Source organism: Penicillium longicatenatum, assembly GCF_028827895.1.
Source record: "Penicillium longicatenatum strain IBT 33135 chromosome Unknown contig_2_segment0_segment0, whole genome shotgun sequence".
Lineage (NCBI taxonomy): Eukaryota > Fungi > Ascomycota > Eurotiomycetes > Eurotiales > Aspergillaceae > Penicillium > Penicillium longicatenatum.
In genome coordinates this window covers 4,739,117-4,751,623 of record NW_026643120.1, presented here as the reverse complement: position 1 = coordinate 4,751,623, position 12,507 = coordinate 4,739,117, and the positions used below count along the sequence as shown (strand labels likewise).

At 49.4% G+C, this 12,507-nt stretch overlaps 4 protein-coding genes across 4 annotated transcripts; 1 reads left to right on the top strand and 3 right to left on the bottom strand.

Moving 5' to 3' along the window:
• Positions 1 to 202: 202 nt before the first annotated feature.
• N7484_004297 (FG-nucleoporin NUP159) lies at positions 203 to 5,193 on the bottom strand (the record flags this gene model as incomplete). Its single annotated transcript, XM_057114717.1, has 3 exons — positions 203 to 4,317; positions 4,377 to 5,058; positions 5,122 to 5,193. The coding sequence occupies 3 exons, from the start codon at positions 5,191 to 5,193 to the stop codon at positions 203 to 205; spliced, it is 4,869 nt and encodes a 1,622-aa protein (XP_056974857.1).
• Positions 5,194 to 5,937: 744 nt separating this feature from the next.
• Positions 5,938 to 6,919, top strand: pup1 (proteasome core particle subunit beta 2; the record flags this gene model as incomplete). Its single annotated transcript, XM_057114716.1, has 3 exons — positions 5,938 to 6,063; positions 6,137 to 6,184; positions 6,266 to 6,919. The coding sequence occupies 3 exons, from the start codon at positions 5,938 to 5,940 to the stop codon at positions 6,917 to 6,919; spliced, it is 828 nt and encodes a 275-aa protein (XP_056974856.1).
• Positions 6,920 to 7,265: 346 nt separating this feature from the next.
• Positions 7,266 to 9,593, bottom strand: N7484_004295 (uncharacterized protein; the record flags this gene model as incomplete). The annotated part of the gene is made up of 2 exons (XM_057114715.1): positions 7,266 to 9,217; positions 9,281 to 9,593. 2 exons carry the CDS (start codon positions 9,591 to 9,593, stop codon positions 7,266 to 7,268), a joined length of 2,265 nt encoding a protein of 754 aa, XP_056974855.1.
• A 564-nt stretch (positions 9,594 to 10,157) lies between these two features.
• Positions 10,158 to 11,457, bottom strand: N7484_004294 (class I SAM-dependent methyltransferase; the record flags this gene model as incomplete). The annotated part of the gene is made up of 5 exons (XM_057114714.1): positions 10,158 to 10,849; positions 10,921 to 11,082; positions 11,142 to 11,221; positions 11,293 to 11,309; positions 11,437 to 11,457. The coding sequence occupies 5 exons, from the start codon at positions 11,455 to 11,457 to the stop codon at positions 10,158 to 10,160; spliced, it is 972 nt and encodes a 323-aa protein (XP_056974854.1).
• Positions 11,458 to 12,507: the final 1,050 nt, after the last annotated feature.

Sequence of the window (12,507 nt, the reverse complement as noted above, 5' to 3'; positions counted from 1 at the left end):
CATGCCGGTAAACATATCAAAGTATCAAAGACTGCAAAAGGAGAAAAATAGCGGAAATACTATGTACACTCCATGAGGGGGTTCAAGAGATCGTTTCGTTCCCGTACCCATTAAACCACAAACCACGCTAGCACATGAAAAGGAGCAGCAGATGCCCAAATACCAATTCCTCTCCTCGTTCAAATAACCCAAAGATTCCCCTCTAAAATTCATCCACACCTCGAACCTTGATCTCTTTCTTTTCAATGGCCGCTTTCAGATTGCCAACGAGATGTTGACGTCGTTGCGTCTTCGCCTTCCAGCGGGCACTTTCTTCTTGGGCAACTACAGGCGCAAAGCTTTCAACACTGCGAAGGCGGCTATGTTTCGCAGAGCCATTGATACTGGCCCGGAAGCTGACGCCGCGAGAAGCAGACTCAGGGGTGTGGTAGGCACTGTTGTCGATCGAGCCACGCGAGCCAGGCGTGGTAGGGAAACGACCGACGTTCTTGCGGGGAGTAGTGTAGGGGGATCCCTCACGGCTGCTGGGGACAGTGCTCGTCATGTCGATACCGAGCTTCCGCATCTGAGCCTCCAGAACATCGATGTCACTACTCTTGTTCTCGGCCATGCTCATCATAGTGGCAATGGTCTTCGTGACAGCTTCTACTGTTGGTCGCTTCGACTGCCGCGAATCGCTATCAGCGCGAGGAACATCAGCAATCTTTGCTCTCAACAAGGAGACGCCCTGCTCCAAATCCGCCATCTTGCTCTGAATATCCGTAAAGGATGTTCGAAGATCGTGCTGCAGAGTCGCATGTTCGGCAGAAAGAGGCGCAGCGAGGATGGCTCCGGTGTCTGTGTGTGCATCTAGCGTCTTGCGAATGCTAGCGCATTGGCCACGAAGAGTCACAATGTCCTTGGTCAGCAGCTCGCGACATTGGTCGAGCTTCTCCTCCACTCCTTGCACTCGCTGCTCACTGAGAGAACAAACAAGAGCGGCAACGACCTCATCAAGCTTGCTGATGTCTTGCAACAACAGCTTTTCGTCGAGGACATCGGCAGGTTGCTCACTTTGCAGAACATTTACTAACTTCTCAACGCCGGAGGTCTGAGAACTTTGCTGATACAGGAGATACGATTCCATTGAACGAGAGTTGATACCTAGTGTATCAACCATGGAATTGATGTCGCGGTACAGTCGTTCGATCATGCCTGGAATGCCTGGCTTGGCCGTCTCACCCATGTAGTTCTGGTGAGGTAGGAATGGGTCAAGTGTAGACGCGGGCTCGATTGGTCGAGAAAGGTCTGCACGCAGTCTCTCATCCTCATCATCTTCAGAAAGAGACAAAGCTTCTTCCTCTTCCTGGCGTTGCTGCACGGCTTGTTGAGCGCGAAGCTGTTCTTCTTGAGCAGTAATACTTGCCTTCCTCAGCTGATCACCACGTTGTTGGGCGAATTGGGTCAGAGAAGCTTTGCGGGCATGTAAGGCGCTTCCAGCTGGTTTCTCATTTCGGTTTTTGAAGAGAGTACTCTTCTGTGGCATCTTGGTACGGGTAGGGCTTGGTGACCTGAAAGGCTCACGGGAACTTTGAGCTGCACGCCCAGGAGGCGGAAGGTGAGGTTGCTTGGAAATCTCACCAAACAACGTGCTTGGGGCTTGTCCTTGCTTTGGTTTCGAGAATCCTCCAAAGAGGCCTCCAGAGGAGCTCTTGTCAGAAAACCCTGCAAAAGAACTCTGTGCTGAGGGCTTGGGGCTTGGTATTTCCGTCTCGTCATGCGTAATCTCCTCGCCACTGTCAGAAAATTCGGATTCATCTGCATCCTCCTCGGCGTCTTCCTCTGAATCAGCGTCCGACTCATCAGGAACAGCCACAGCCTCTTCCGAAAGAGTAGATTTAGACTTTGATGTCACGAAATCTGGGGGTAAGGGCGCGTCTTCGGGAACAGATGGCTTATCCTCGGCCTTTTTAGGCTTACCCAAGAAATTCGGAGGAAGTGGAGCGTCCTCAGCCTTGATGAGGGACTTATTCTGCGACAAGGTATCTAGTGAAAGTGGGGCTTCCTCGGCCTTTTTAGGCTTGCTCAGGAAACTCGGAGGCAGTGGAGCGTCTTCAGCCTTGATGAGGGATTTATTCTGGGACAGGAAGTCTGGCGGAAGTGGTGCGTCATTCTTGTCATCCACTTTGCGGGAGGATTTCTTTTGAGCAAGCAAATCTGGTGGAAGTGGTGCATCTTCATCTTTCGGGGCAGATTTCTTTGGACCAGTAAAGTCAGGTGGGAGCGGAGCATCCTCAAGAGAGCTTTTAGACACATTAGAAGATGCTGATGTATCGCCAGGTGCGTAGCTATCCCTGCTAGTAGCATCGGGGGGCAATGGTGTATCGAAGGAGGAGAAAGTAGGTGTTGAAGCAGACTGCTCTCTCTTCGGTGTCGCAGTCTTGTCTGAAGGCGCCGAAAGAGGGCTTGTAATTTGATCTTGAGCTGGGGACTGGTTGGTGTTTTGAGTAGCCGTATTGTTTCCAAACATGGAAATACTTGACTTTGTCCTCTCGATGGAGCTAGGGTCCTTCGGTTCGGCCTCGGACGCAGGCTTCCCAAACATGGATGTGGTGGTTATCGGCTTTCCGAATGCTGATGTTGTAGTAGCAGGTTTTCCAAATGGATTCGTAGTGGCAGACGATGGCTTTCCAAATTCCGAGGTGGTAGCAGGCGATGGCTTTCCGAATGCCGATGTTGGAATAGGTGTTGGTTTTCCAAATGCCGATTCTGTAGCAGGCTTCGGCTGTTCGAACGGCGATGAAGTGGCAGTCGAATTCCCAAACATAGATGTAGCTTGAGTAGTCGGCTTACCGAACATAGAAGTTGGTTCAGTCTTCACTGGCGGTGCTGCGGAATCAGCGGTAGAATCCTCCACATCATCCATGGACTCAGGTTGGGGGCTTGTCTTGCCAGATGAGACCATATCATCGAAAGATCCACCAAAAGAGAAGGCCCCCGAAGACTTATTGTCAGACTTCGGGAGATCGCTAGCAGCTGTGCCATCGGGTTTGAAGGAAGAACCAAGTGTGAAGCCAGAGGTGCCGCCGCCAAAGGGATTCTTCACCTCATTAGACGGAGGAGGGAATGCTGTGTCCGTTTGTGGCTTAGCTCCAAACGGCGAAGAAGCTGGCGCTGCGGCAAAAGCGCTTTGTCCCGCAGGCTTACCAAAAGGCGATTCAGCGGGCTTGGATGCTGCAAGGCTACCAAACCCACCTCCACCTCCCCCACCAGAGAAAGCACCGAAACCGCTCCCTGTAGAGCCAGATCCGGTCCCGAGGAGTGACTTTCCAGGAGTACTGGGCTGTCCGAAAGGAGACGCTGTGACACCTGCAGCACCGAATCCAGACTTGCCAAACTGTGCTTGACCCAGTGTACTTGTTGAGCCAAACCCAACACCGGGCTGAGAAGGAGTTCCGAAGGAAGGTTTGCCAAAAGCTGGAGTTGAGCCTCCATTCACTTGAGAAGGGCTACCAAACGATGGCTTCCCAAATGCTGTTGCTCCCATGGTAGACGACCCCATGGCAGATGGGCTTCCAAAAGAGGCACTACCAGATGGCTTACCGAAGGCAGATGAGCCCATAGCAGATGGGGTGCCAAAGGAAGATTGTCCAAAAGCAGGTTGCTGGGGCGCTGGGGCGGGAGTTGGAGGTTGAATTTGGGAGGTTGTCATTGATGCCTGGGGAGCTGAGACCAGACCAGAATATGGAACTTTCTGACGAATGGCATCAGAGTAAAGGAACCACCAGTGTGAGAGGATACCGTCATTGTTTAGTAGAAAAAGGCCAGGCAGAGGAGTTGAGCTCTCTGATATGTCCTCACCTGCAATGGGTGCAATGACAGTTTCACTGCAAGAAAGGTCCGCAGCCAGACCGATCACGGAGGTTTCATCAACGGAATCTTTCAATGGAACGGATGCTCTCTTAGCATCATCATTAACTTCTGTGGTCGTGAATTGATTAACAAGGGCTTTGGAAGCATCGTCACTGGCAAGTGGCTTATCAGATCGGGTGATAAGACCAACGTCAGTTGAGGCAGTGGATGAGACAATCAAGACGTCCTTCAAAGCAGGCTTATAGTCTCGCAGTCGTACGGTGAAGTTATATGCCGGCGAGCGGTTCATCGCAAAGCCCATGGTGGAGCAAATTTCGGGCAGTTTCTGAATGAGAAAAGGAGCCTGCTTTCGTCTCGTGATGATGTAGTAAGAAGAAGGCGGGTTTTGTCCAGTGCCATCGTCAGTGGCATTCGGGGTGTAGACCATGAAAAACACATCGTTCTCAAGCCAACAGACAGAGGAAACTATAACATTTTTGTTTAGCAATTTCACTGCACAATGAAATCAACATGTGAGAGCTTACCATGGCAATCACCCTCCAGATCAGATGGACGAGGAACAACGTCCTTCTTTGTCCCATCTGGGGTCATCTGGTCTGCTGTTCCATCTACCAATCCAGCCACCAGCTGTTTTCCCTTGTTGCTCCACGCCACGCTGCTAACTCCATTCCTGAGGATTGGACCATTGGCACCTGAAACCATATTTCCAGCCTTCAAGTCGACAACCAGAAGCTCACCATTGGCAGTGACAAGGGCAACGAAAGTAGAGTTTGGGTCTGGGTTGGGCGCAAGTGCCCGAATCGATGCGCCGTTGGTAGGGATGGAAATGGACGGCTGCGAATTCCCTTGGGTAATGTCGGTAGTCTTAAAAACAGATATGTGGGAGCCATTTTCCGTGGCTAGGATCAAAGCATCGTCGTTTGCAGTAAATGCCACATGTGTAGGTCGCGCGGGGAGAGGGATAACAGCCTGCGGCTGGAACGGTTTTGTTTTTACTTTATCCTCTCCTGATGGTGCCTCGATAGCCTTTCTGATAGACTCGGTGCTTGCGATCACAAGCGCGTCTGGGCCGGCACCAACAACCACTCCTTTGCTCTGGGCGACAGCTAGGAGAGAAGAGGTCGGGGAAGGAAGGGAATCTTCGGGCCAAGGAGTAGGTAGTAAACGAATATTCGCATCGCCGGAGAGACCTTTAAATCCAACTTCCTAGACGCGGTGTTAGCCCAGGACCCTTCACGAGTATCATTCAAGCTTATTTGGAGTACATACATCTGTGAAGACATCGGATAGCTCTGGTCCTAGCTCGGCTCCGGCGTGCGATTGCACCAGGTTGAAAGCCATTTTGAGTCGATGATGGTCTGCGGAAACCGTACGAGGAGAGTCGCCTAAAGGTGAATTTGTTCTCGAAGCATTGAGCGATGGTGAGCTCGGCGGCGTAGAAGAGAAAGAGCGTCGGGGGAGTGCTTGCGGACTCCGGTTAAAAAGCTGCAGAGTACGCGCAAAAATCGTGACGCAGTCTCTTCCCAGAAGAAGAGAGGGATGTAAGGATCCTGGTAGGTCCGCGATGGGATGAGTGAAACGGCCAGGTCTCGACGGGGAAGGTGTTTGAACGCCCGAAAATGTTGAAGGCGAAAACACGCGGTGGTTATCTGTTTGCCTTGCGGGTCAGGCACCAACACAGTGAGCTTCAACAGCTAAGACGACGATGAGATCTTCAAGACACTGAGATAAATCGTATTTTCGTTTAAAGTACGGGATGGGACAGATTTATGGCTTTAAGTACTTCTAGATAAAATAATTTTATTCATCTTTCACATCTCTCTTTACACCTGATGCATGCTTGAGCTGGTTAACTATGCAGTTTGGGCCCACTCACCGCCTTCCATCCACTTAGGTAAACTAGGCTGCGGGAGCTTCGTCACTTCAAACAGCTCCCGACTTCCTCCAGCTTGCTCTCATCTACTCTCTCCTCGAGCATTCCTCTTCTACGCCTGTCATCGACTTCGCTAGACAGCAGAAGACATCCCTTTGCCGCCCGTCAACTAGCCGTATCTTTCCCAATCGAACCACCCCTGCATTGTCACGATGCCAGGCTTCGACTTCTCCAACTACAACCGCAACGCGGCTCTTCACGCCAGAGGCGTTCCCCTTCCCAAAGCTACCAGCACCGGTACAACAATCGTGGGGTGCATTTACGATAATGGTGTTGTGGTAGGTCACCCAGAATCCAACAAAGACAACCATGATGGGCCGGAAGCTGACATGATATCCGGGGAAACTACAGATTGCAGCAGATACCAGAGCCACCAGCGGGCCCATAGTAGCAGACAAGGTATGAGCACAAACTTCAAATAGCACGAAAAAGCGTGACCAATTCTAGACCGCTGACCGACGATCCTACTCGGGAATATAGAACTGTGAGAAGCTCCACTACATCGCCCCAAAGATCTGGTGTGCCGGTGCCGGTACCGCCGCGGACACTGAATTCACCACTGCGCTGATCAGCTCAAACGTCGAACTGCACTCCCTATCGACAGGCCGCGACCCTCGTGTGATCACCTGCATGACTATGCTGAAGCAGCACCTCTTCCGGTACCAAGGCCACATCGGCGCGTACCTGGTCGTTGCGGGTGTTGACCCTACCGGAGTTGGTTTGTACACTGTGCACGCGCACGGTTCCACAGATAAGTTGCCGTACGTGACCATGGGATCCGGATCCTTGGCCGCTATGTCAGTGTTTGAATCGATGTGGAAGCCGGATCTTGACAAGGCCGGGGCCGTGGAATTGTGTGCAGAGGCTATCAAGGCTGGTATTTTCAATGATCTGGGATCTGGTAGCAACGTTGACGTCTGTGTCATTGAGAATGACAAGCCTACTCAGTTGATGCGCAATTATGAGAAACCCAATGAACGTGGACACAAGGAGCGGAACTACCGCTTCCCTCGTGGTACCACTGCTGTGTTGAATCAGAAGATTATCACAAAGGAGGATATGAAGAAATATGTCACTATTGAGACACTTTCTGGGGACTCTAACCTCGCGGGAGATATGGAGGTTGACAGTTAGAGGGAGGCTTAGGGTCCAGGCGATGTGCAGGCTAGTGGTCTTACTTTCCGGAGGCGATTTAATATACACTGGGCTTGTGTCTCATTACCGACTTTGTATTCATGAAAGACGATTAGCTCGATCTTGGTTGAGTTCTACAACTGAAGTTTTCGAGCCTATCAATGAAATCAATCATTCTCCTTTACATTCACGCACGTCACTTGGAATCAAAGACACATATAATTAGCACGTTGGGAAGGATGAACAGGGTATTATGCATTTGGTCATCTCGAAGGACGACGTTTTGGTATCTCTAATTTACATATTTAATATACGTGCAGAGGGTGGTAGTCAGTCCCCGTAAAACCTAGTCATGGTACGAGCTGTGACTCGACCGGCCAATTTGCGGTGCTTCATGAAGCTCTCTAACAACGTCCTGCCCTTCAAACTTGCCAATAATCCACATAATATACTCATACTGAGTACGCGAGATACGGCGTCCTTCACGGCGATACCGCACTACACCAGCATGGTACATGGCCCGCACCAAGGATGGGTAAACAGGCCCACCATGCTTGCGAAGGTAGTCGTAAAGCCAGTGAATGAGGTGGAATGAGCGGGAGGGAGTCAAGTGCTGACAGCAGGATAACGAAACAGCCAATTGGTGAATGAATTCGACTGCGGCGTAGGGATCAGGGCACATGCTATCCCGTGGTCCGGGATGGTAGCGCACGAGAACTTTCTCATCTGGGTGTGGGATTGGTACCCAAGCCTTGTGAAGACACAACTTGAAAGGCGTATGATTTCCCAAGAGTCTGGTGATCGACCATACGCTCTTTGAATCGCCTACTCTTGCAAGACGAAGGCATTCACCGATAGTCTCGGCACTCAGAAGATCCAGCCGATTGAACATTTGTTCAAAGGAGCCATGAAAAAGGACTCGGACTCCATTGTAGGTAGCTGGGTCTGCCCAGAGATTGGTCAAGGATTTTTGGGAGGTTTCAAGTTGTTCGAGGGTTTGGCGGGTGGTTTTTGTGACCAGTTTCCTCAGTTTGAGGTCAACTGCAAGTAGAAGTAGGCCGTTGTATGGCAAATTCAGGCCGTGAATGCCATTCAACAAGTCTGCAAGGAAAGTTCCTCTTGTTTGCGACGCAGTGGTTTCGTAAAGGCTGAGCAATAAATAGATGGATTGATCAGTTGCTTTAGCATGCGAATGATACATGGGTCCCATGGCTCGACTCAGCGAGCGCAATATCCATAGGCGAAGCAGAATCTGATGTTGGATAGGTAGGGTGGAATTCGTAGGTAAGGTAGCCAATGTTTCGCTTTGGTTTTGAATATAGGCCAGCGCTAGATCTGACCATGTTTGGGAACGTGCAATAGCCGAAGCATCAGTCATTTTCAGTAGGTAATCTCGCCACTGCTCAAGCCGTTGGTTCCGATTCTGCTTCTGCTCAATAGAGGCCAGGCGTTCGGTGACATAAATCAAACAATTCGCAGCACAGTCAGGGTCCATTCGGTTTAACAAAGACACCGGGAATTGAACGGATGTTGTCGGAATATCTTGGCTGAATTTGTCCAGCCACGTTAAGATAAAGGTCGAAGGCCAATAGACGTCATGGCTGGCACCGTGGGTTGCGATGATAATCTCGTCAGCGAAACGAAAGTCACCAATGTTCATAAGCTCCCCAAGCCAGGCATCTACAATCTTTTTATCCAATTCACCGTAGCCTAGGATGCTGCAGCGTCCGATGGCCTGCCACATAGCACGGTAGTGCTTCAGCAATGCTTTTTTGTCCCATGCGGCCAAGGTCTTGTTTCGCTCAACAATGATATCTGGGAGAGCTTTTATGATCATGCAGATTTCATCTGAGGCAATTAATCCCAGCTCGAGAGCACGAGAAATTGCATTCAGCACGGCAATTCGGCTGGATCGCTTGATTTTTGTCCGCCTAAACAGATCCACCGCAGCAAGGTAGTTGCCGGCTCCCCAAACATTCAAAAATGGGTCATCCAGAAACTGGATCACTTGTGTCAAGTCTGTCGTTGAGCGCATAAGCAATCTGTCGAATATTTGACGGCTGTATTCCGGCTCTCGGTGCAGGTCGATGCTCAACCGACGGGCGAAATCTTGAGCATCCTCAATCCCCCAGTCTTTCCCTTCTAGGAATTGTTGAAAGATCTGCGCCTTGGTTGGCTCGTTTTCTTCCCGAGAGATAGAAACTTGTTCTTCAGGGATGCGCCGGTTAATAGGTTCAGGATTATGGTCGTAAAACGGAAGTGAAGTCTCGACAGTTGCGAAAGCGTAGCTACTCAAGTCTTCCGAATAATTAGTTTGCTGAGTCCAATTTTACTGAATTCGTTCACTCAGGTCCCACTCACCTTGCATATTAACACGCGGTCTCTGCCACGAGTGATCCGTCCACTTCATATGTTCTCGCCCATTGCGCCCAAAAAGACACGCGATGTCTTCTGCTTGAGATGCTCCGAAGCCAGCCAGTGCTGTATTCCGGCGCCGGGCAAGTCTTCTTCGCGCCTCCAGTGGTCCGGGGACACAACTGCCATGTCGTCGTTGACCGCTGGCAAAGCGACGAAAGGTTGCCGCGAGCAAATCGTCACTGATCCATGGATGATCGAGGGTCGGACCTGAGGGGGGTTTTAGAGCATGCCTGTAGGCATGCCTACTAAAAGACATGGATTATGGTTGGCATATGCGAGCCAATTGAAGTGTTTGGGGGGCCCTGTATCTCCGAACATTGACATTTGGATGCAGCTTTGAGTGATTTCTTGGCGCTTCTGACTAAGCCTCCAGACCAATGAGAACTCATCAATTTACTAGCAGTTGAAGTACGTATCCATCGCGATAACTTTTGGAACTTATGAAATTTTATAGTTGAATTTGTGAATTATAGTTTGATCATGCATAAGAGACGTAGTACCTTTATTGCTCGTCCATAGATTATTTTGCAATCATGTCTGGAGATTCAATGCAGTTCGATCGATGCAACATAGGTAAGCATGAAAATGATTCGTGAATGGGAATAAGAGAAGCGGAGTGTAAAATGAATAAGGTAGAAGAGAATAAACAAATAACAAAGTAGTCAAAACAAAGCCTGACGCCAATGCAATGCATGCAACATGCTGTTCGCCTACCAATGGTATATTATGCCAATTGTCTGAGCGAAGACATTATCGAACGGTGTTTAGGACATATCATCATCATGAGAAGGAAGATGCGAATCTTCTCCCAGTAGTTTCGTCAAGGCGTCGTGGAAATTGGCTTTCGGCCTGTTACCACATAGTAATCCATGTAGGCATGAACACTCCGATCCTGTATACTCTTCCTGACATCAACAAGAAAGACTTCAATCTCAGGCTTCGACCAGCCCAGAGCAAGAAAGGGCTTGTATGACCAGCCTGACAAGGCTTCAAGCCAATTATTCTCATTCCAGTCCCCGATGACCTTCAAATGCTCATCGGCAGGCCAGTTGTTTGTCGGGATTTTGAATTTCCGTTGTTCAACGTCCACAAAGCCCACATCCTTCATCCACTTCTCAATGCGATGAGCAAATCGGAACTGTCGACATGGCTCAATCTCCTGGCTAGATCGCATGTTCAAATCAAACCAGTCGTGCAGAGCATACGCACTGAACCCGTCTGGGTTCTCTGGTGGCATGGTGCCGTCATCACATCTTGGTTTCGGATCTGTTTCCTGGCATTCGATGTATCCACCTGGTTTGAGATGCTTGAAGGATTGTCGTAATACTTGTTTGAAAGATGCAATGGCACCTGACATGTGACTGATGTGAACATAGTCGAAATGATCTGCATCCCAGAGCCATTCTTCTTCTGTAGCGTCATCTACCAGGAAGTGAACGTTCTCTGGGACCTCTGTGGGCTGCACTGGGGAAAGGTCTGTTCCTGTGATGGTGGTATTCGGGAAAAATGTTGCTGATTTGAAGAAGCATTAGAGATCGGGAATGGTACACAAATCGACGTAGTCCAGGAACGGAGATGCGTACCCATTTCTATTGGCCATATGCCAGAGCCAGTGCCAACATCGAGGATTTGTTGCGGCTGTTCAAGAGGAACATGATATAATTTATTTTTCATCACCAATTTGTACATATGATGTGCCATGTCCAGACGATCAAGCTCCTGCTCATCATTGGGATATAGATATGCTGAGATTATTGTTAGAAACACTCCAAAATCCGTGCACATGCGTATCTGAAGGACAAACCTCCTTCATGGTATTTGTGATAACGTCTCCCATTCTCGACGGGATAGTCTGTTACACTGTCTGTCAAAGACTGCGTGTCGCTATCATTATCTCATTAGTCAATCTTCAGGAATGGGCAGAGACAAATGCCAGTCAGACAAGATGGTCATACCATTCACTTTTTGGTTCCTGCATATATCATGTTAGCATTGAGCATTTCTAAGCAAGGGTGAAGATGATGGAATTGGCAACCAATAAGCGAGTACTAAGCAGCACTTCTCCTGGACTACCATGGAATCATTAGATGAAAGCTTACAGAAGACTTTGGGCTCGTCATGGCTGCCTCAGGTCTGTGTCCAGTGGGATAAACCAAGGCAGATGAGAGGTTGCAGGCCAACCCTAAAGAGGGTGGAATAGGAACGGCACAGATTGGCTCCAAACCGGCAGCAACGCTTAACTCAAATTGAAGAAAAGCCGCAAAGGAAAGCGAAACAGAAACACTACCCCAGGAGGAATTTTGAAAAATGAGCGCTTAATTCTCGGTCCCACCAGCGGGATTGGCGCGAGTTCTATAGTCACTGATGGCGGGGGAGCACCGGAAGGAATTGAGCCAGAGGGAAGCAGGGGAATTTAACGACACTCCATTTGCGGTCCCACACTAGATCGACATTTTTGGGTACTATCCAGAGGTCGTGGGAGGGGCGTTCGGAGTAAAAGAATAAAAAGTAAAAAACAAAATAAAATAAATAAAAATTGGGGCAGGGTGGAATGTATTTGGGGGAAAGGTTGTCAGTTCATCGAGCCCGACAGCTCGGGTTAAGTTATAATTTGGCAGGACGGGAAGACGATCCGGGCAACTATAAATCAAATGCTGGCAAGCTGCCGGGGTGGGATCGACATTAGAAATGTCGCAACAACCAAGGCCCGCAAGGGTGGGGAGTGGAGTACAAGGGCGTGCATGGATGGGGTACAAAGTTGAGCCAGACTATACCAGGTGGGCATGGACGTCAGAGTGTCGGGCTGAGAGTTTTTTTAGCGGGGAGGCGCTTCGGGCGGACAACCATGTAATAATTTCCAAAATTTCCAGGACACGAGGGGTTGTTTAGGGTTAGAATCGAAGTATGGTTTCTTTATGAGGGTTTTCCCCCGTCTTGTGTTGGAGGGAAGAATGAGGAAGAAGAGTAGAGGAGGTGATCATTTCAAGTAATGAATTGAGTCTTAAGTTTTTATGAACGAAACAGAAGATAGAAAAATAAATTAAAGAAAAAAGCGAGAAATCATATTGGGGAGCGGAGACTGGAAATACGTTGTACACGATACGCATATAAAACGCCCAAATCCTTTCCTTGTTTTGGTGGTTCGAGCGCAGCCGATCCCAGCGACGTTC